Source organism: Scatophagus argus, chromosome 14, assembly GCF_020382885.2.
Source record: "Scatophagus argus isolate fScaArg1 chromosome 14, fScaArg1.pri, whole genome shotgun sequence".
NCBI lineage: Eukaryota > Metazoa > Chordata > Actinopteri > Scatophagidae > Scatophagus > Scatophagus argus.
The window spans coordinates 19,679,797-19,700,661 of record NC_058506.1 but is presented as its reverse complement, the minus strand read 5'-3'; the positions used below and the strand labels follow the sequence as shown (position 1 = coordinate 19,700,661).

Genomic DNA, 20,865 nt, shown 5'->3' with positions numbered 1-20,865 from the left:
CAAGTAAAAGTGATATATCTGGAGGTTAGGAATCCAGAGACTGTAAATAAACATGCACTGCCTGGATGTTTCGTCATCACCATCAAGGTTCTTTTTCCATGTACAGGAACCATTGCCTCCTCTTCTGGTTTACATCTACCAACTATACGCCTGAGATGAATTTATGATTTACACCAGGTTTATTTTATTTTGTGTGTGTGGCTGTGTAATGGATGAATGGTTGTGGCTGCTGGCAGACTTTCCCAAACCACCCAAAGCTCTTACATGGCTTGAAATCTGATACCTATTTGAGTGCACCCTGCATCCACCTATCCTCTGCAGCTTTGCCCTCAAAAAACAAATATACAGACGTGACAAAAGTATCAGAGAGTGTGAAATAAAACACCACCAGCCCTTGCCCACATTGTTAATATTTAATGACTCAATCTCCAAAACCATTGCAGCAATAATCCAAAGGGTACGAACCCTCCAGATGAAAAGGCCATGTACAATATCCAATGGAAAATGTAGGTTTCATCTTAGCTGACCGGCGCCTGCCCTGTGTGTTTTGCTCAGGAGACATGGCTCCAAGCTTTCCACACCAGTCACCTCTGTGTAATGTCTCCTGTAAAACAACAGCGACTACAAACAGGATCTCCAATCTTTGTTGACATGTGGGTGAAACAATATTTGGAAGACTTAAGAGTATAAATTATTCTACATAACATTTTTGCAAACTAAATCCAGATGCTGTCGACATGGGGACGTGTAACATCATACATCCATCGTCTGGGTTTTGGCGCCTGTGACAGTCCAGAGTCCTTAACCGCAGGTCAGTGAAGTAATCAGGGACATATCGGTACTGCATCAAAATGGGCATCAACTAGAGCTGCTATGTTGTACCATGTATAATTACTTAATACTAGTGCATGGATGGAGTCATAGTTCACAGCAATTAAAATGGTTGACGATTACTGACGGAGTAAGAGGTGTACTGGTACAGGGTCAGACAGAGTTTAACAGAACACAAAAGTCTGGAATAATTCACTATATTCATTCTATAAACAGACTGTAACATAACTCAGAGCTGAGTTCAGCAGGCCTCCCAGTTTCTGGAACATTAAACTAGAAGGGAGTCCACTGATGTGCAATGGCTTAAAGGAACTGCCTTTCAGGAGACTGGCCCAATAGCCACCTTAGCAATACCTGAAGAGAGGACTGGCGGTCATCTGTACTGTACAGAACTCCTGGTGGATGAGTTAGAAAATATTATGGTAACATTAATAATTAAGCCTGTATTAGACTGAAGGTGATCATAGCAGCGGTACTAAGCAAATGTACAACAAATGCAAACATAAGCTAAACTGTTTGAGAACCGACTATTGTTTGCGTATGATAACGAACTCCAAAAGTTACTTTGTGTTGTGCCTCCACATTCTCCATCTTTTTTTCCCCAACACAAAGACTTGTTGTGCTTGCTCATGTAAAAGTAATGCAACCCTGAAATGGCTTTTAGAGAGTAAAAAAAATCTTTATTTTGGATACTTCAAGAGTACTATAACGTAAGTTATAGTATAAGCGCAACAACTGACTTCATAAATGATTAAGACATCAGACTCATACAGTATATGCTGAAGTAGATTTTGAAGGAATTTAATAAAAGTAACAAGTGCAGTTCTTGGCAAAATGGAAGTTATCACTATATTGACGTGTATGAAGCGGACGATCAGACTATATGATCAGCATAGTTTCAAGTTGGACACCCAAGACTAGAGTCACCGGTTCAGTGTCTGACCTGACGTGAAATCTGGTCACAGTTCTGCCCTACTGTTCCTGAGTTCTGCTGTTGAATAACGGACTGAAAATATCACGATGTCACAGCGAAGTTTAATTTCATCCTATTAGACATTTGTGTGAGATTTTGTCATAATCTGCGCATGAACTTTTTCATTGTGCCAAAAAAAAAGGTTTTGTGAGCTCACAGTGACCTTTGATCATCAAATTCTAATCAGCTCATCCTGGAGACCAAGTGGACATTTGTGCTAAATTTGAAGAAATTCCCTGCAGACTGACTGCATTATTACTTTAAAGGTTCTTTTTAATACTTCCAATAACACCAGTTGCCCCAGATTACTTATGGTACTGTGGACTACATAAGGCTGGAGCGTGAACACTGGACACAGCCAATTGTAATGAGTCCACTACCAATTCTCTCATCAGGTATTAAGGTGACAAATGAGCCAAACTCCCCCGACAAAAAATACTGGTGTCGTCCTTTACGAGCTGCTCTGAGTTATCACTGGCCATGACAGCTCAACCAAAGAGGATTATTACAAGGCTGAGGAACAAATTAAAAGTAATAAATAAAAGAAACAAAGATGACTGGGACCCAATTCTTCACTTCTTCACATCGTTGTCCTTCAGCCGTTTTGCCTCCCGGATCAAAATTCAGAATTGTCTCAAGAGTTCCCAGCAACTTGTAGATTCAAACTAACTACTGTAAAGCATCAAACGTTCTCAGGAGTTGTACCAATAATATCTCTTCGTGTCCGTATATTTTATAGTACTTTAAGCGGTCTTCATGATTGGCTAATAGGTGCTTTCTGCAACAAACACATAAATTCACTTGAGATAAAGATTCGCTGTTTTGGTATTAACTGTATACTGAAATGTTCTTCGGGTGTCCGTCACAGGAGCAGGGGAAAAGTCGGACGAGCTTTTCTTTTGGATGTGCCTCTGCACGTCCCAGGTCGGTCTAATCTCTCCTGCTCGCATCAGTGTTGTTCCTGTAAAGCCAAGAACAGGATGTCTTAGTGCTGAGAGACATCGATAATTACCACCACATCCAGAATGGTTCAAAAGAAAGTGAAAGAATACCAACATCTTGAGGGCTGTCCGACTCCTGATGATGAATTCCATTGGCTGAATTTGCACCGTGCGCCTGAAAAACAGTGCAGCCCTCAACTCTTGTGTCTGTACAGGAAAACAGCTTGAGCTTTGAAGGTATCTTTGCGCTAAGCTATGCTAGCTGACGTGTTTTTTTCATGAATTACAATTGCCTCTGATCTACAGCATACCTCAAAATTCCTTCCTCTCTGTAGATTACACGCAGCACTGCACATGTGTCTTATACTGTACAATATTTAAATCCTTTAAAGCTAACATTAACACCCCTTATCTTCGTTCTTCCATATCTACATATATCATGTCGCCATTTCTTCCTGATCTGATCACTTCCTCCTCAGCTCCCTGACCGTAAAATAATTTTCGTGCTTCTGTGAGGTGAATCGATGAAAGTAAGACTTCTTCACAGTTTTACCAGGCTTTTATCCGGATGCCCTCGCATGGCCTGGACCAGCTGGTCAACTTGCTGGTTGTGGTCCAAGGCGTTCCTCAGGGCGTCCTCGGTGCTGAGCAGCCGCTGGCGGAGGCGGGTCACCTCTGAGTCCAGGGCCGAGGGGTCCAGCATGGAGTAGCGCCGGTGGTCAGGTGAAGACCGTTCCCGACCCTAAAACACACACGAGACAGGAAGGTAAACGCCAGTCCCTGCTGCTTCGAGGTTTAGAGACTACAAATGTTAAACAAGCGATATGCGTTTTGAGTTATACGTGCGGAGTTACCTGGCAGGTTGGGTTAAGTTGCATTATTATTAATTTTAAGCCCCGTAAGATTTGAACATTCTCTTCTTTGCACATCTCATGTGATTTCTTGACTAAAATCTCTCTTTGAGATTTCTGCGGGAGACACTGCCAACACTATGTGCTAAGTGTCTTCTCACCAGTAGGAGCAGCTTTTCTCGCAGGCTCTTGATGTCATCCTGAAGCTTCTGCTCCTTCACCCTCCACTCGGCCTTGTGTGTTTCTCGGTTCAGGTCTTTCTCCATGTCCCGTGAATGGCGATGTGACTCCAGGAGCAACACTCTCAGTTCGTTCAAACTCCTGGAATTAAATAAGAATAAATAAAGACAGGAATACCACCAACCAAATCTTGAGTGTTTGGTAACATTGACAAAAATGGAACCAATTTTCCACAACTGTCTTTTGAGCCTGCATAACCTGACTGCCCCAAAGTGCATTAATGAGAAAGAAGCAATTTTATTGTCAGAGATTACAGAATCCACACATCTCAAGTTCATTATCATCTAAAGGCTTACCAGCTCAGTATGTGAAGGTTAGCTACTCTGGCCAGTGGGGATTGCGGAGGCGGCCTCATCTGTTTACATGCCAAGCTGCCTGGTTGCCCCATCGCAGTAGTCACACTGTCTGTGCATTTTGGCATGAACCAGGATTTGGCTGTTTGCCTGCATGCTAAAATCAGTGAACCACATGTAACACTGGGCCACAGTTTTTTATGTGAAGATGACTCCATCTGTTACCCAGAGAGGTTAGCTAGCTTCACATCTGCCCTTCCTTAAAGTGCTGCATATTCATTTGTGCACCTCACACATGAGAGCATGATTTCTTTCATTGTGAGAAGTCCCTCTGGCCCCAATTTTCTTTACTGTGTAACTTGTCAGGCTGTTGTAATCAATATTTATATATTAACAATGCATCAAATGTGGGATGTGAAAGAGTTTCATGATGTTTAAATAACCATCTGTTTCACCGTGTCAAGTTTACATGTCATGGTTGACAAAAAGTCAGTTAATGCAGGTTCAAGGAAAGTCAAAATGTTTCTTTATCGTTTGACTTTGTTACTGAAGCAATGCCCTCCATCTTACTGGTGATGTATTCCTCCTCCTCCTCCTCGTAGCCTGTGTGTTCACGTCAGAACTGTGGACTTTTGGACTGTATCACTGTTTATTTGACTTTCTCAAGGAAATGATTTAATCTCTTTCCCTGAGAGCGTGTCGCAGACTGAAAAAGCAGCAGGGACATTACAGAAGCTAATGATGCACCCGTCTAATAACAATACCTCACACCCAGTGATTTTCTTTTTTGCACTGGAGGGTATATACTTTTATTGCATACAACGTAAGTGCTGCCGTGATGGTACAAAACATTCCGCTATAGCCAGAAGCACTCATTTTTAGTGCCTTGTAGCAGTTACTAACATCCTAAACATCAATAATGAAGGAAAGCCAATAATGTAAAACACATGGTTCTCAAACAGTGAGAACCATGTGCAGTTCCTACAGTACGTCAGAAAAAAGCTCTGCAAGTCTGCAATGAAACTGTGAAGACTTTCTCTTGACATTTGAATGGTTAAATAATGATCTGAGCCATCAGAGCTTTGCTGAATGTAGCCAGATTTGACAGATTGAGCTTAAGCACCAAAAATGGATTTGGGAGGCTGGTGAAAAGTGAGCCAGAAACAACTAAATGCAATCTGTGAGGTGAGGTGTTTCCCTCTGCTGGCAGCTCTCTAAACTCAAGAGGAAAAGACCCTCTTAGCCTCACATCCGGAACACCAGTGGCAGTAGGTGCAAAGCTGTTAGTAATGACCCTCGAAAAGGTGGGGCCAGCATAAAATAATAAGCTGCACAGGATGTCCCTGAACCTGCCTTTTCAGCTACAGCACGGTGCTCTATCACCCACGGGGAAATAATTACCTGCAGCTGCTGACAGGAATCCGAGGAGAAACACTCAGTCCATCGTTTCAAAGCTTCAGTTTCATATTAACAGCGGTTCAAGTGAGTTTGTGTAGGTGAATGTGAACGCGGTCACTTGTAGTGACGAACCCCCAGAGGATTATCATTAAACCCTGCAGGGCGTTTCAGTATCTTTCAGCTCAGAGAAGACAAGAAAAACATTAATGCTGCTTTAAAATGAAATGCAATGTGACCCCCCATAGTCTAACTCTTATTGTATATCAGTTCAAGCAGATTATTGTTTATGTCTGAGGTCTGTCATGAGGGCAGCAGGAGGTGCGTTGTATCATTCAGCAGCAAAGCACAGGAAGTGGGAAAGGTACTGTAAGTGCAGTTTTTCTCTTATTCATCTATTCTCTCTCACTCACAACACACACACACCACACACACACACATACATGCAAGGTCCTGGCATAACCATTGAGAGCGATTTGGGGAGTCGTGCCTGAGGCTGGCTGATCAGGCTATCAGGACTACATTTACACTTAACTTTTTATCATCTCCAACATCGTGCATAGTATTTTCTTTAAAGAGTCATGCAGTAACTGAAGATATTTCTCAGTTTCTTTACTTTATCAAACAGCACTTTTAATTTGTCATATTATTTGGGGCCACATTAGTGGTGTAATTATTTTGATATTGTTCTCTCAGGCCCACGGTCAGCAACTCCGCTAATAAGCCAAGGGGACGCCCCAACAGGTGCCATTAATAAGTAATCCCACATATACAGTGTGAGTGAAGTCCAGTGCTGTGAAATCTTCTCCACTGCAGCTACTGAGCTTATCTTATCTGGCTGAGTGTGTTTATGGAGTTAATTTCTTTGTATTACTCTTTCACATTTTATTGTGTGCTTCTGCTGCAAAGCCTGTATAGGTACACAACATATTTCCCCTGTGGGGAGACAAAGTTTTAAATGAAACCGAAGAGAGTCTGCGTCCTCATTGCCACCTATGCTGCACAGTGAAATAGTATTTAAAAAGGAGAACTAGTTTTAAATGCAACACAAGCGGATACTTGTACAATTAGGGGAGCAACTCTCAGAAGAACAGCAAAACAAAAAGTGCCTTGACTGCACTACACTGCGCTGTTGTTTACTGCACCACCGGCAGCAGAGGGGAATAAAACCTCTTGTTATAGATTCTGTTGATAATAATGTGACTCCTAGCAAAGCTCACAACCAATATAGGTTTTATCCAGATGGAACATCACAAAATTAAACAGTATGATTCAAATATTCCTGAGTGCATTGCCTGTGGGTTCCAATCATCTGTCTGTTAACTAATTGATAATATGATGTACGTTAGCGCATCACATCTGCGTGATAATTTCTCCAGGTTCCCAGTAAGCTCTGAGGCAGATGGTAAAGTCAATGCAGCCGCGTCTCCATACCTCTCTTTCTTCAGCAGCTCCTGGCTGATGTGGACCAGCTGCCCAGAGGCATCGTGGGACTTCCTGGTCATGGACTCCAGCTCTGCCTCCACACGCATCTTCTCCTTGGCCAGGGCTTCAGCTTTCCTTTCCCCTGAGCGAACTTTGCCCTCCAGTGCTGAAGTGCAAAAAAAGACAAAAAAAGCATGTTTTTGCTGTAAATTTAGGATGCTATTCTGCATGTGGCTCTGTCAACAAATCAGAGCTCCTGCATGAAGCTAACTGGTGTAAAATCAACTGACGAATTGAGTTAGAAAGATTTTTAAAGTCATATATTTATAGTCTTCTTTCTGGAATTGGATGGCCCTTTACAGTCTTGTTAGTATGAAATTCTAAATTTGTGTTGTAAAGAGAGAACTTCATATGAAACAGTCTAAAACCTCGATTTGTCTTATTCAGACTGATAAATATGAGCTCTTCTGCCCTCCATATCGGTGAGGTTTTCAAGTTATCACAAAGTTCAAATGTCATTTTCTCAAAACCACATAGCAGAGAGGAGCCATTAACTATCCTCCTCTTTGAGTCTCACGCTGTTCTTTACTCCTGTGAAATTATTCACGATTTATGTGTCACTTTGATTATTTGAACTACAGGACGTGCGTGTTTGGGTCCGTTTGATGTGAGGGAACTTTCAGAAGGCAGCCAGTCGACAGGTTTCGCAGCGATGATCAAAGAATGTAACGGTGAAGATGAACTCAGCACAACTGGTGGAAATTAAGTGAAGCCTCACGACACACACAGGGCGCCGCACAGACGAGACAGAATGACACTAATGACAGTCATTAGCTACATATGACACAGATAACGAGTTTATATAACAAGAAACACGTCATTTTGTCTTCCCCAAATCAAAACCCAAAGCGGCTGATGGTCGGGAAATGCTTGAGCCAATAACAAATTTATCCTTGTTTCATTATTGTGAGGGGAACATAACCTGCTAGAGGGCGACTGCCTGCCTACAGTTTGCACAAAACACTTTTCTTAACACTGTGACTGTGTGTGAAGAGCCATGATCCCTCCACAGACATCAAAAACCGGTGGCGACGATGGCTCCTGGACTTGTTCTGGAAATGGACATTTACCTGCCATCTGGGATTTGAGGGCTTCAACCTGGGACGCGAGAGTCGAGACCTCTTTTTCCCTCTTCAACAACTTCTCCATGGTTTCTAAAGAAATACAAAACAGAATGCATCTTGCACAAAGAATGTTTAAGATGTACTCTGTCTGAATACATTCTGGTCTCACTACTGATTTATTTAGAATTTTAATTACTGCAAAACCAGAAGAGTTGATATCTTGGGAAACATGTTTCTCTAGAGCTTGCTAATTAAAGCTTTATTAATTAGAGTAAAATCGTTCTAAAGAGGGTTACGTGCTGGACTATTTCCTGACTAAGCACAAGGAAAACTAAAAAGTTCTGGGCTGCGTCTTTCCAAACTAATATGCTTTGTAGTAGGCTAAAACAAAAGTTTTTTTTAGTACTCAACTTTACTAAAATGTCAAACTGATAACATGCAGCATAACATCTGGTCATATAAGAAAAACAGAGCAGCTGAGTACACGAATGTCTTCATGAAGTTGTAGTTAGTTTTACGATAAAAGGAAATTAATACCTTCGATGTTCTGTTTTAGCTTCATCTTCTCTTCTGAAATTTCATTGTCCTCTATCACCTGAAAAAGGATCAACTGTTGAAGTTAACTGAAAGCATACTGAGTTTGGTAGTGGATTTCTGATGGGTTACTCATCACTTCTCCTCACTCCTCCACTCACATTGGCATCATGGGATGTGTAGCGGTCTGCCTGAATGGCCTGGAGCTGGTTCGCCGTCACCCTCAGCTTCTCCTCCAGTTTCCGGATCTCCTCTTGGCTGTCTGCCTGGGCCTTCTGCAGAGCCTGGTAGTCCTTCATCTTCTTCTCTGACAGCTCCAGTCTCTCTCGCAGCTCCCCTGTGCTTTTGTCCTGCTCCAGCTGCAGTTTCTCCATCTCCGCCAGCCTCTGCTCCGCCTTCTGTAGCTTATCCGTAGCCTCCTCCAAGGCCTGCTTGCTGCTTTTCACCTCCACCTCGGTCCTCCACGTCTGGCTGCCCTCAGCCAACTGGTCCTTGAGCTCCTGAAGACGAATGCAGAGGTCTTCGCGCTCCTTGGTCAGAATGGCAGCTTCAATCTTATGTTTGGCCTTCAGATTCTCCATCTCCAGCTGGTGCTCCATCTTCAGGGCCTCCGGAGTGGCTCTCAGTTCCTGGGCATCCTGCTCTTGGCCTGCTGGGGTAGCATGATCACTACTCAATGTGGCCTTCAGTTCCTCCAAGGAACGCTGGTGGTCGCTTACTAAAGTGTCAAATTTGGCCTGCAGAGGGAAGTGAGAAGAATTCTGATATTGTACTGGGTGTTTATTTAGAAGAAATGAATTCTCCCTCATTGAAACGTGAAGTTTTGATTAAGTTCAACATTCTTATTCTTGCTACCTTTTCTTGGACCAAAATCTGGATTTCTATGCTTGTTCTTTTCACTTATGCTATGAGCAACATTTTGTAGGAATCTCATAATCCTCACAGAGTATTTGAACAATGAAACTGTTATATTTGAAAGATTAATCCACGCCAGGGCTGGGAAATATAACAATATTACATTAACACATGGCCCAGCTCTAATCCAAACATATTTCTCTCTACCTTTAAAACCTCCTACATGTTCAGCATATATACTTTCATGACTGATTCAGAGAGGACTGAAATGACCCAACTCTGAAGTTTTTTGAACAGTTTGTATTGAGTTAAACAGAGCAGGCAGAGTACCTTCCAGGTGTCCATCATTTCCATGTTTTCCTTGGTGGCCTGTTGGACTTTCTGTTTCATCTCACTGATCTCCTGGTTCTTGTTATCTACCACCGCCTTCAGCGAGTCTATCTCCTGCTGGCTCGTTGCTAAATCCATCTCGTACTTCTCTTTAAGCTCGCTGCTCTCCTTGAAGTGCTCACGGCCCGCTGATGCGAGCTGCTCGCGCAGGAGGAGGGTCTCGGGCTGAGATTCGGAGGCCGGGGCAGCGTCGCTGTCGCTGGCTTTTTGCGAGTTCGTGTCAGAGCCTCGCAGTTGGGCCTGGAGGTTCTCGATCTCGGCTCTCCGGTGGCCGAGCTCCTCCTCCAGCTGCATGATACGACTCTGCTCTTCAACTGTGGTTTGCTGGTGAGAAAGGAACAACATCGATCACTGCTGCTGAACGTTTTCCTGAGGGTTACCAGAGCAGAAAGATGTCAGCCTTTCAAGAGAATGACCTTATTACCGCAACAGGCGGGAGCCCCTGCAACAGAATGATGTCATTCCAAAGAAAAGGTGACACTGACTTTAAGAGCAAAAATCAGGCCTCAGGGAAAAGGAAATGATAGAGAAAACCCAGTAGGTCCTTACAAGGATTGGAGACAGTCAAGTGCATTCCAGTGACTATACAGCACAAATAAATGACATTATGTATTTGGACAGTGACAAATTGTGCGACATTTTGGCTCCCTTCTGTAGTGTTCACACAAGATGATACAAAGACTGACAAACAGCCACTGTCCCGTGGACCATGAGGAAATAAACTATTAACCTGTCAAAATACTAAGGGCACTAAGCCTTTAACGTTGCATTAATACATTTTTGGCCACTTGGAGGAAACTGAACAACCTGCGAACAAAACATTTCACATTTTATCACCTTATTAAGTCATTAGCAAACAGCTGATTGTCGACCCATCCAGCAGACACACATTCATCCAGAGTCTGCTTATTGATGCCTGATGAATGTAAGTCAAATGTTAATTTATCGTTTATGCCTGTTTTTGGTCTCAAACAACTCTCAACCACTGCAATGGGTTTAATGGAGCTATTTCCCTGGAGATATCTCCCAGGTTCTGCTGGATGCCAGGTTAATTAGAATTGGTAGTTTGATAACCAAAACAACTACGTAAATAGGTGCTAAAAGGCTCCATTGAGTGGAGAGGAGGATCCCAATATCCTCTTTCTAGCAGACCAAATATTTCTTAGTATTTTTAAAAATACCATGAATAATGGCACCTCCAGATGTTTGTATTTCATGTATACCGGATACTTGCACAGTAAAGTAAAGGTTCAGTTGCATACAGGTGTAAGAACTCCTGCAATTAAATAGGTAAAAGTGAATAGACCAGAAAGACATTTCCAAACTGGTACCAGTATCGAAACAGCCCTACTCATTTTATGATAACGCTGTGATCTTATTAAAGATGACAGTCAGCACTTAAATGTTAAAGTATTTGCATCATTCCCATCCAAAGTAATAAAACTGAAGGAGCCAAAGGATCAATGTGTCACTGTCCAAGTTCCTGTGCAGCTCACTGTGTGTACAGAGAAGTGCAAGACGAGAGGAGAGCGCAGCCATTCTCTGATCATCTAGAAGCAGCAAAGCAAATAGAAAAAAAGCCAGCAGCAAACCTCCACACAGTGACACTGCACGCGCACGCACACACACACACACACACACACACTAACAATACATCCTCCACACACTTGTATCCAATTAAAACAAAAAGGAGATTACGAAAGAGGATCCGCTGCACAGTACACAGATGTTAATGTCAACCATCTGGGCGAACAAGCTACCAGACCTCAGAATTACCAGTTGATTCAAATCAAAGATGGTGCCTGAGTAGCATTCAGATTGCAGCGCAACACGCAGGAGTGAAGGAGTGAAAAGAGTCTATGCAAGGTTAATGTCCTTGAGAGCATCTGAAGTCAATTTGAAGTCGAGAATTGAGATAGCTCAGCAGCGGATCAAAGCCAAAACAAGATCAAAACCTTATTTTTGTCACCTTGGTTCTCTTACCCAACCTCAAGGATACTGCATCATGAGTGCATCTTCCCTGTTGGCAGAAGCAGACCTTACTGCATATGTTTCAAAGTGTTTTGTTATCTCTTGATGTCTAAAAATTGAAAGCACAAGCCTGTACAGTTTGATTTGTGATACTGTGGTCTATTATTGAAGAGGTTTTCTCTCTGAAGTGCAACGCTGCATGTCAGAGTGGTGTAAAGGACGTCCTTCGCTGCACTCAGCTGCTGCTGGTAAATGGACATTACCACAATGATTTGTCTTGCAACATTCATCTAAGAATCAGCGATGAATCCTATTAAAATGTAAACATTTTTAATGGGAAAATGTGTTAGTCGTGAGAGATCCACCCATTATCCTCTACTGAGGTACAATGGAAGGATATTGTTCCGGATGTCATGTGCTGGCATTCAAAGTGCAGCTGGCAACTGATCCCAAAGCCAACTTTAAAATAAAAAAAACAAATTGAAAGAAAATAAACACCAGTTACTGCAACAGAAGACGTGTGGAAAGCTGAAGCAGCTGACTTTGTGTTTCCTGTCAGAGGTGAATGTCTCATGATAAGCTCTGAACATTAACACTGTGATTTATGAAGGTGAAGGAATGAAGGAATCAGTGGGATGTCAGAAATCAGGGGCCACTCCTGACAAATCAGGGGCCACTCCTGACATCTGGTTTGGTTTGATCACTTTCTGACAGAACCCAAATCCTTTACCTTCCAACTCATTTTGGATGAGCATGACTGGCAACATACAATATTTTTCTTATCGTCAGCAAATCCCATGAAAAGACTGAAATCAATAATGGATTGATCCTCCTCAGAAGTGCCGTCAGTGTATATGAATCTTGATGCCTCCTCCTCCTCCTCCTCTTCGGTGCCACAGAGCTTCATATTAAAACAAACCAGTGACTCCTCTAGGACTTGTTGCCTTAATTGGTTGGGTTGATTAGGTTTAGTCACGAAGACTGAGATTGGTTAGGGTTAGAGTACGAATATTAGGGTAAGCCAATCAGATTCAGAGTAAGGCAGGTCATGACTTCACCATCTTGAGGAAAAAAAATCATTTGCTACAAAAACTGACTAGCACACTGTGCATTAATCCAAGACAGAAAACAGTCCCCAAAAAATGCACCGTTTACTCTGTTTAACCACAACGAGCAGCTGTTTCAGGAAAAGACTTTTTAAAAGTGAAGGAACATAACTGCGACCTGTCCTGTAAAAATCTAAGAGTGAAGAACCTCAGCAGTACTGAGAGAGATGAACCAACACATCGAAGGTCTTCGCATGGGATTTGACAGAATAAGAACACGGTGCATCTGTTCTGCATGATTTCTACACCTAAATGAAAACACACCGAGATTGAGGGTCACGCTGAGTAATTGACATGTTCTGATTTAAAATCTCCGATCCTCCTCCTCTGATTTCATATACATTCAGACACCAACTGCAGGTGGAGCACGACTTAAATCTGTGCAGCTTGTGAGTTACGCCACTACCAGCAAAGAAGCAAACAGAACCACGCAGGACAGTGGCTACAGGCAGAGGGCTCGTGCTTTCTTTACCCTCCACTTCTCTAAGTTTTTCTGAAGCATCTCTGCTCTCGACTTTTCGAGGAACAGACTCTGCTCAAGCTGTCGAATGTGGGCATGTTCCAATTTCGTCTGAGTCTACAGAGAGACACAAAGAGACGGACAGAGAGGCACAGGAAGGAGGAGAAAAAAGGACGGAGAGGGAGAGAGACCCATGAAGGGGAACAGTCAACATGTGATGAGAGGGAAGCTTTGTAGACACAGAAACAGTGCAGAGCTGAGTGGATCACATGATCAGGAGACCGGAGGAGACGAGGCTGCAGATCAGGTCTGTGTTTCTTTAACACATCTGTCATGTATAAGCAGTCCTGTTCAGGTAGCCCGAGCCTTGAAAGCCTTGCATGAATGAAATATAGTGCACTCATTCACAAGGTATTATGGTAAAATGGGCTTTATATTTCATCTGCACATTAAGGGATGGTTGGCGATATTGTTCTCTTACTGTCAACAAAAGCCATTAAAAGACCAAAACCAACAATGATCTCATCCTATTAATAACAGCAGTCTGACGTATTTTATTTCACCGCGCCATGGAGTGTCATTCTTTTCTGAAAATGTGTGCTCTCGAGCAGTCGTCTTGAGCCTTGTGTCACCACAATACAAACAATTTTCTTGGTGAATCTACTTCAAGGCTAAATGCCGGGACAGCCAGGAGCAGATTCAGAAGTGAACAAATTCCATTTACCTTCCATTCAGCTTCGTTCTCAGGCGACACACAGGAAAGAGGACGGTGTAACCTTACCTAATGGATTTCAGACTTTTCCGCACAGCTTAGAAACGAGGAGCAAGTCACACCTTCTCCGGCGTAAGCCATTTATTCACACGTTTTAAATCCCGGCATTTCGCTTGACTTTTGCCCCAAATTTCGCTGCAACCGAAAAAGCTCTCTTTTCATGAAATATCTGCACTGCTGAGGTTAGCGGGCGTCAATCAGCTGTCGAGCGAGATGGGGGGTCAAGTCCAGATCATCCTGCCTGCTGAAGCATCACTGAGCTCCTCATCTGAACTCCTCTCATCAGAACTTCTTAAAATGCTTCTCTGTGGTCTACACACACTTCATCTTCAATATCATCTCACATATGTAATCTTCCTTCTACCTTCTCAGGGTGCCTGATATTAACTGGACATTAGAAGCACATATATTCCATCCTTGATAATGATATGAGAAATACCTCCAGGTCTCCTTTGGTGATGGATTCCTCCTCCACTCTGAACTGGAGGTCCTCCACTTTCCTGCACACAGGACGCAAAGGATCACCAACTGTATCGAATGTGAGGTGACAAGGTGTGAAAGCAGCACAAGTTAAAACTCACCTTTTCTCTTCTTCAAGCTGATTGGCCAGTTCAAGTTTATCTTTCTGCGTGCTGGCCAACAAGGCTTTGACTTGCTGGAGGGTGCTCTCATTGTCTGTTACATACTGTGGAGAATGGGCAGAAATACTGTACTACCAACAACAGATCTACTGTTTAGCCATATGTGACGGTCACTCTGTGTACAGCTCTGGTTTCACACCTGCACGTGCTGCGCCTTGAGGACGCTCAGCTCCTTCTCCACCTCGCAGATGTGGCTGGTGGCCTTGGCCATCTCGGCTCGCTCCAGGTCCCTCTCGGCCAGCAGCTGCTCGATGTGCTGCTGCTTCTCCTTCAGGGCTTCCTGGAGCGCGGTGGTGCCAGAGATCTTACGGGCGTAGCGAGATGACGTCTCCGTCAGCTGAGGAGGAAAAAGGTCGTAAAGCGTTAGGAGAGTCGAAGAAAGGGCGGGAATGTAAAAGGTGTGACTGGAAGAGAAGAACGCAAGTGAGAAAGAAGAGAAGGAAGGTAGGAGAACATGGAGAGATGTGAAATCAATGAGAAAATAATGAGGTTGGAATGAACAGAGATTAGACGCAAGTTAATCAGCTTCACACGTTCCTCTCACATATAATTGTTCAATGTTCACAGGAAAACAGCTATTCTGTGAACATGCTCAACAGGCTTTGTTTTCCTGTGATGTCTAAGTAATATTTCACAAATGTGAGAAAACGTATGTGTCAAAACGTGCTCATAAAATAACCCGACATGCTTTGAAAAACCGTGAAAAAAGCTTGAAAGCTTAAAACATTTTAAAGTCAGTTTCTAAACCACGGGATATGTGACCTGTCAAACAAACCGTTGGCTTAAATTCAGTAGTCCTAAAAGCTGCAGCACTTAGTTTGACCACTAGAGGAGGCTCTTTGACAGGATTACGGCGTCCTGAGCGTATACTGACATGTAGGCTCAGTTCATTTCAGTGGCTTTCATACAACAATACAACAGAGACTGGAGTTTGTATCAACAGAGACAAGCTGCGTTCTTAGTGATAAAATACTGCACATAAATATAACATCAGTGTTTCTCAATAACCCTGAAATGTTGTGTTTCTGGTCCAGGAGCATTAAAGAGGCACCTGACATGTTCAGAAGCTCGGTCGGCTTCATGTTCAACACGGGGCGACAGGGTGTTGAAAAAGGTCTTGAGTTCTGGTTCCTGTTTCCTGTCACAAGCACCTCTAATACCCATAAAAACCCTCCCGCATTTTACCTTTCTGTCTTGCTTTTTCAGTAACACATTTTTTAAATCTTCCTTAAAAAAACAAAAGGTGATGGTGGACGTAACCACTGGCGTACCTGGCAGGCGGCTTAGCTGAACCACATTTATACCTTTATTAACATACAACCTACAAGCAAACATTTTATATACTTTTTTCAACCGGGTGTCTGATTTTGACGAACATGCCTTATTTTCCCTAATTTTCATATCTCAGTGTTGTCAGGTACGGCTACTCTATGATATATATTGCACTGAAAGGACTGAAAGGAAGCCATGTATACTTTGATGGATGTTTTTAATATTTCACTGCCTTATTTCCACAGCCATAAATGCAGTGACTAACTGACTGAGGCTTTAACACTGTAAAAAGATGTCTCCGTACCTGCACATCAGAGACGACTTGCACTGTGGTCTTTAGGAATGACAGTAAGTCAGAGCGTTTTGTGCAGCGTGACCAGCTTGATAATTCAGACCAGCTGCTCTCTGCGCTGTCTCATACTGCTGCCAACAATTAAGGAGAGTAAACGGGAGTGTCCTCCATCGGAGATCTGGCTCGCAACCAGAGGCTAAAATCAATGCAAGATACCCTGACATCTCATTCATTTGAGTTTATTGCCTGCCATTCCTGTGGATGTTGGTCTTAAAGCTGCTGCAGCGGGTTGGAACGAGCTGCCCGGGTTCTCTTTCAGCTACAGATTTGTCACAGACAGACAAAATGCAAAGTCAGTGAATCAGAGCCTCACGCTGCACAGCCACAAAACGCTAATTATTAACTGCTCAGCAGATAAGGGCGTGTTCCAGCACAATGAACCCATTCATCATCCCGCTGTTTGAATTTAGAGTCAGAAAGTTTCACGGCGTCAAATCAACAACTTTTTAAACATTTAACTGTAATAAGATACTAAGGCATCTTAAAATTAGGCTCCAGAAAAAATAAAATACCTTAAAAATCTTCAAGGTTAGCAGGACTTGGCTGATTATTATGTCTCATATTTTTTACACTTTAAGCCACTTCTATATTTTGCTTTTTTTTCATGTCGCATTTAATGATGTTTTATTTTAAAAGCACCTGTGAAACATCCTGTAACTACAAAGGCTCTATAGAAATGAAGCTCCCTTGCGTACTCACATATTTTAAAGGAATATTCTGGGAAATATACTTTTCAGTTCAAGAGTTAAGATGAGAAGACAGGACAGCTGCATCGATCTTCTCATCTAACTCTGAGGTAGCAATCCGATTTCCCAAACTGACGAACTATTCCTTTAAACAGCACATCACACTGTGAGTGAGCAGCCCCTCGGCTCTCAACATGTCGACATCTTACCAGCCCAGCTCGGCTCGGTCGTCCACTCACGGAGGAGGCCACCGAGCTGACTGAGCTGATGGAGGAGCTGCTGGGGCTGTGGGCCAGAGAGGAAACCCCCATGGCCACCCGCTTGCTCTTCTTAGCCTTTGCCGGGCTTGTGGAGGGGAAGCCGATGCGGATCACCTTGTGGATGGGAGCAAAAAGGCCAAACTTGGGAAGACACTGGAAGTATCTGATGGAAGAGAACGAACAAGAGGATGAAGATGTGAGGGACTTGTCTAGCACAGAACCGCTTTAGGACGATGCTACAATACAAAGTCAGGGTTTTATGAAGTTCCTTTGTGTTTACTTCGAGGACTCAAAAAGCTTTTTTTATGCAGTAGGTACATTACTATGCACAGACAGTCTACGTTTCTGTTTCTAACCTGGTGCAAATGCGTCTTACTGGCTCTTGCTGCATCACCAGTTAAATGACCCATCACTGAAATTCCCAATAAAACATAAGAGTAATACTGCAACAGTTAGCCATTAATAGCTAACTAATTATGAATTGGTTGATCAACAGAAAATTATTTAGCGGATTGACAATCCACAAGGCTTTTCGAAAACATAAGGATTAACTGCTTCTGTCGGTCATATATGACAATAAACTGAAAATAAATCACGAGGGCTATGAGCAATACTCCACAGCAACTGTAACCAGACTTCATCCATATTCAACTCTTTTCTGTTAATGGGGACGGTGGCGGGGGGGGGTTGGGGGGTTGGTGTGCTGTGCTAAGAAAAACATTGCGGATCCTTGAGGGTGAGAAAATCTAAATCATTAATATGACAAAGGTGATAAATATGAGTCATAAAAACACTGCTTAACAACAGAGGAAAGAACAAACAACTGAAAACATGGAACCTCAGTCTTCCCGTCAACTTCCTCTTAGGGTAAGAAGTAAAAGAACTTTGTGTGTGTGTGCATACCTTGTACCAGCTACAGCACCATCGTTCTTCCCCAGAGGCTCGTCCAGCTCCACCCCACACCATTCACCCTTGGCAAAGTCTGTCTCTCCCATGTAGCGTATGACTCCCATCTTAGAGCCTCCCACCTACAGCAGAAAGACGATTTTGATGCATTTCAGTCAGCGACCGAGGAAGGACAGTTTAGCTAACATTAGCCGGTTAGCTTAGCTTAGTACAAAGACTGGACGGGGGGGGGGGGGGGGGGGGGGGGGGCAGAGTTAACCTGGCTGTGTTGCCTCAGTCCAGACCTTTGAATCATCCACTCCAAGTTGCTCATGATGGTAATGGCGTGACATGAGTTGAGTCTGACATCAGGAAACTGGCAGGAAGTTAGTGCTTCCAGCTAAGAGTCCAGCACACAACCTCCCCATAAAGCAGCATTTGCACACTTCGGTGTTTGTATGGATTAAATGATATATAATGTGTTCAACAGCGAGTTTCAGAGGCTCCATCTCGCGAACACGACTGCACAGACTCTGGCTCCGAATGATGTCCCCCGAACAAGATGGCAGCAGTCGTATCCAGGATATTTTGGCTTTACTTCTGCAGAGCGGGGTGAAGGGGAAACACATCCTCCATCTTTATATACATCAATATCCTACATTAACAAGTTGCACTGACTGTGAACTGAATCCAGCCTTAGTTATGAATAAGTTCAACACAGCAGCGTGAAAGCAAATGACAAAATACAGACTGCAAAGTTATTTGTAACTGTGCATGTCATCACTGGGTGAATCAGCAAGCGTTTGAAGAAATGTGAAATCTGATTCAAATGGAAAATCATCTGTCCTTGCTGACATATTTAGTGTGCCACTTAGTCACACTGGTTTCCTGTTAGGAAGACGGTCCACTTCAGTCAGCCAACATGTAAAACTGACACGTCCAGCTGCTGAATGTCTTTCACACATGGCGACCATGTGTGAAAGACATGAAAACTCATCATCATGTACAAACATCCCACTGCTCACAACTTCCTGAGAAACACAACAGAAAGAAAATAACACAAACCAAACCACAGACAACACATGGCAGAGCAAACACACGAGAGATCACTTTAATCAAATCCGATTCTTGGCATTTGTTAACTTATATTTATTTATGTTTATGTCATGTTTTACTCTGGAGAACTCTTTGCTCTTCCCCCCTTCATTATTATTAGTTTATTATTATTTATTTTATGACATCTTAAAATGTCTTTTTCATCCAAACAATCCCCAATGTTCATTTTAAAATTGAAATATAAAAAAAATGATGAAATATAAAAAGATGAAAAGCTGCAAAATGTACACTTGAGAAGCTCGAGGCAAAGAATTTTTGCTGCGTTTTTCCTCAAATTATTAACTACCAAAATATTAATATTAATATATATATTAATTTTAGTCAAATTTCTCAAAAGGATTAAAATAAAAACAAAAAAAAATAAAAAATAAACAGAATGTGGGAAAGTGCAAAGAGCAGTGCAGATGTTTCAGCTACACATCTGCTGGTTTTACATTTTAACATTTATTAACAGTAAATATTCATTTTACGTTTCAGATGCATGACCTTCCGAAAAGATTTATTGTTTTTCCTGGTGTGCAGCTACTTCCTAAATATAAATACTGACTCCGGATTTAGTAGCTGACAGAACTGAATACAAGGACAAACAAAAGAAAAAACTGGGTGTGGTGTCTCCAGCTTTGGTCAAACTAATATTCCACTCCTTTGTCTTGTCCTTGTCCCAAACCACTGAAGCCATGTGGTAAGAAACAGTGTGGTGTCACAAGACATTAAACAGAGATGGTTTGCTGTCAGCCTGGCTGTGTGATGTCTCAATGATTCAGCGTCAAAGTGCCAGCAGTGCTTCGCCGGCCGGCCGGCACAAGCCCTGTCTCGGCCACTGCCAACCTCATCGGAAACCTCTGCTCTAAAGGTGGTCAAGATAGAACAGCTCCACAAGAGCTAAATCCCCTCGTAAAACACTGAATATAAACTCCTAAGAGGTGGGATTGCCAAGGACTGACAATGTTGGTCTGTCAGTCAGTCGTTCTAACACTTTGGTCGGACTGAATGATCTGCTGAATGGATTGCCATGAAGTTTTGTAGAGACATTCACAGTTCTGTTAGCCCGGGGACCAAATGATGCTCGTTTTATTTGCTCTGCCACCCATTCAGGCAGATTTCCATCAGCCCTGACTTGTGACGGGCCAGCCACAGTTATACATGTCTCTGCTCTGATTGGCTGCAGGTCTGTCCAGTTGTGGGACCAGAGCTTGACCCCAGAAAGATCACAGTGGAGTGGAGAAACTGTGCATTTATAAAATGACATGATGTACAGGGGAAGTCAAACATGTTTTTGACTTCAAATTTAAAAATTTGCCCTTCTAACGCAGTATGTCATGACAGGATGTCATAAAGATTCATGTAGAAAAAGACTCGTTTTGAATAAAGTTACTGTACATAAATGAGCATGTAATGTAAAAGAGTCATGCCATGCAATTTCACTGACTAGCGGCCATTTTGAGTGGCTTTCCAAATAAACACCAGCCACATCACATGCAGCCCTACTGAG

At 42.8% G+C, this 20,865-nt stretch overlaps 1 protein-coding gene across 3 annotated transcripts in view; it reads right to left on the bottom strand.

Moving 5' to 3' along the window:
- Positions 1 to 399: 399 nt before the first annotated feature.
- clip2 (CAP-GLY domain containing linker protein 2) overlaps positions 400 to 20,865 on the bottom strand; it is a 34,165-nt gene continuing 13,699 nt past the window's right edge. The window contains exons 5-19 of one of the 3 annotated variants that reach the window (XM_046411785.1): positions 18,276 to 18,400; positions 17,322 to 17,535; positions 14,942 to 15,139; positions 14,743 to 14,846; positions 14,601 to 14,661; positions 13,402 to 13,506; positions 9,793 to 10,176; positions 8,769 to 9,344; positions 8,611 to 8,668; positions 8,080 to 8,163; positions 6,959 to 7,115; positions 3,758 to 3,917; positions 3,299 to 3,487; positions 2,861 to 2,920; positions 400 to 2,765 (exon numbers count right to left, since the gene is read on the bottom strand). In XM_046411785.1, the coding sequence (XP_046267741.1) occupies positions 2,754 to 2,765; positions 2,861 to 2,920; positions 3,299 to 3,487; positions 3,758 to 3,917; positions 6,959 to 7,115; positions 8,080 to 8,163; positions 8,611 to 8,668; positions 8,769 to 9,344; positions 9,793 to 10,176; positions 13,402 to 13,506; positions 14,601 to 14,661; positions 14,743 to 14,846; positions 14,942 to 15,139; positions 17,322 to 17,535; positions 18,276 to 18,400 (2,487 nt within the window). In that variant the 3' untranslated portion in view covers positions 400 to 2,753. Of the gene's footprint in view, positions 2,766 to 2,860; positions 2,921 to 3,298; positions 3,488 to 3,757; positions 3,918 to 6,958; positions 7,116 to 8,079; positions 8,164 to 8,610; positions 8,669 to 8,768; positions 9,345 to 9,792; positions 10,177 to 11,821; positions 11,873 to 13,401; positions 13,507 to 14,600; positions 14,662 to 14,742; positions 14,847 to 14,941; positions 15,140 to 17,321; positions 17,536 to 18,275; positions 18,401 to 20,865 lie in introns of all 3 variants that reach the window. The other 2 variants (XM_046411786.1, XM_046411787.1) reach the window with 2 other exon arrangements.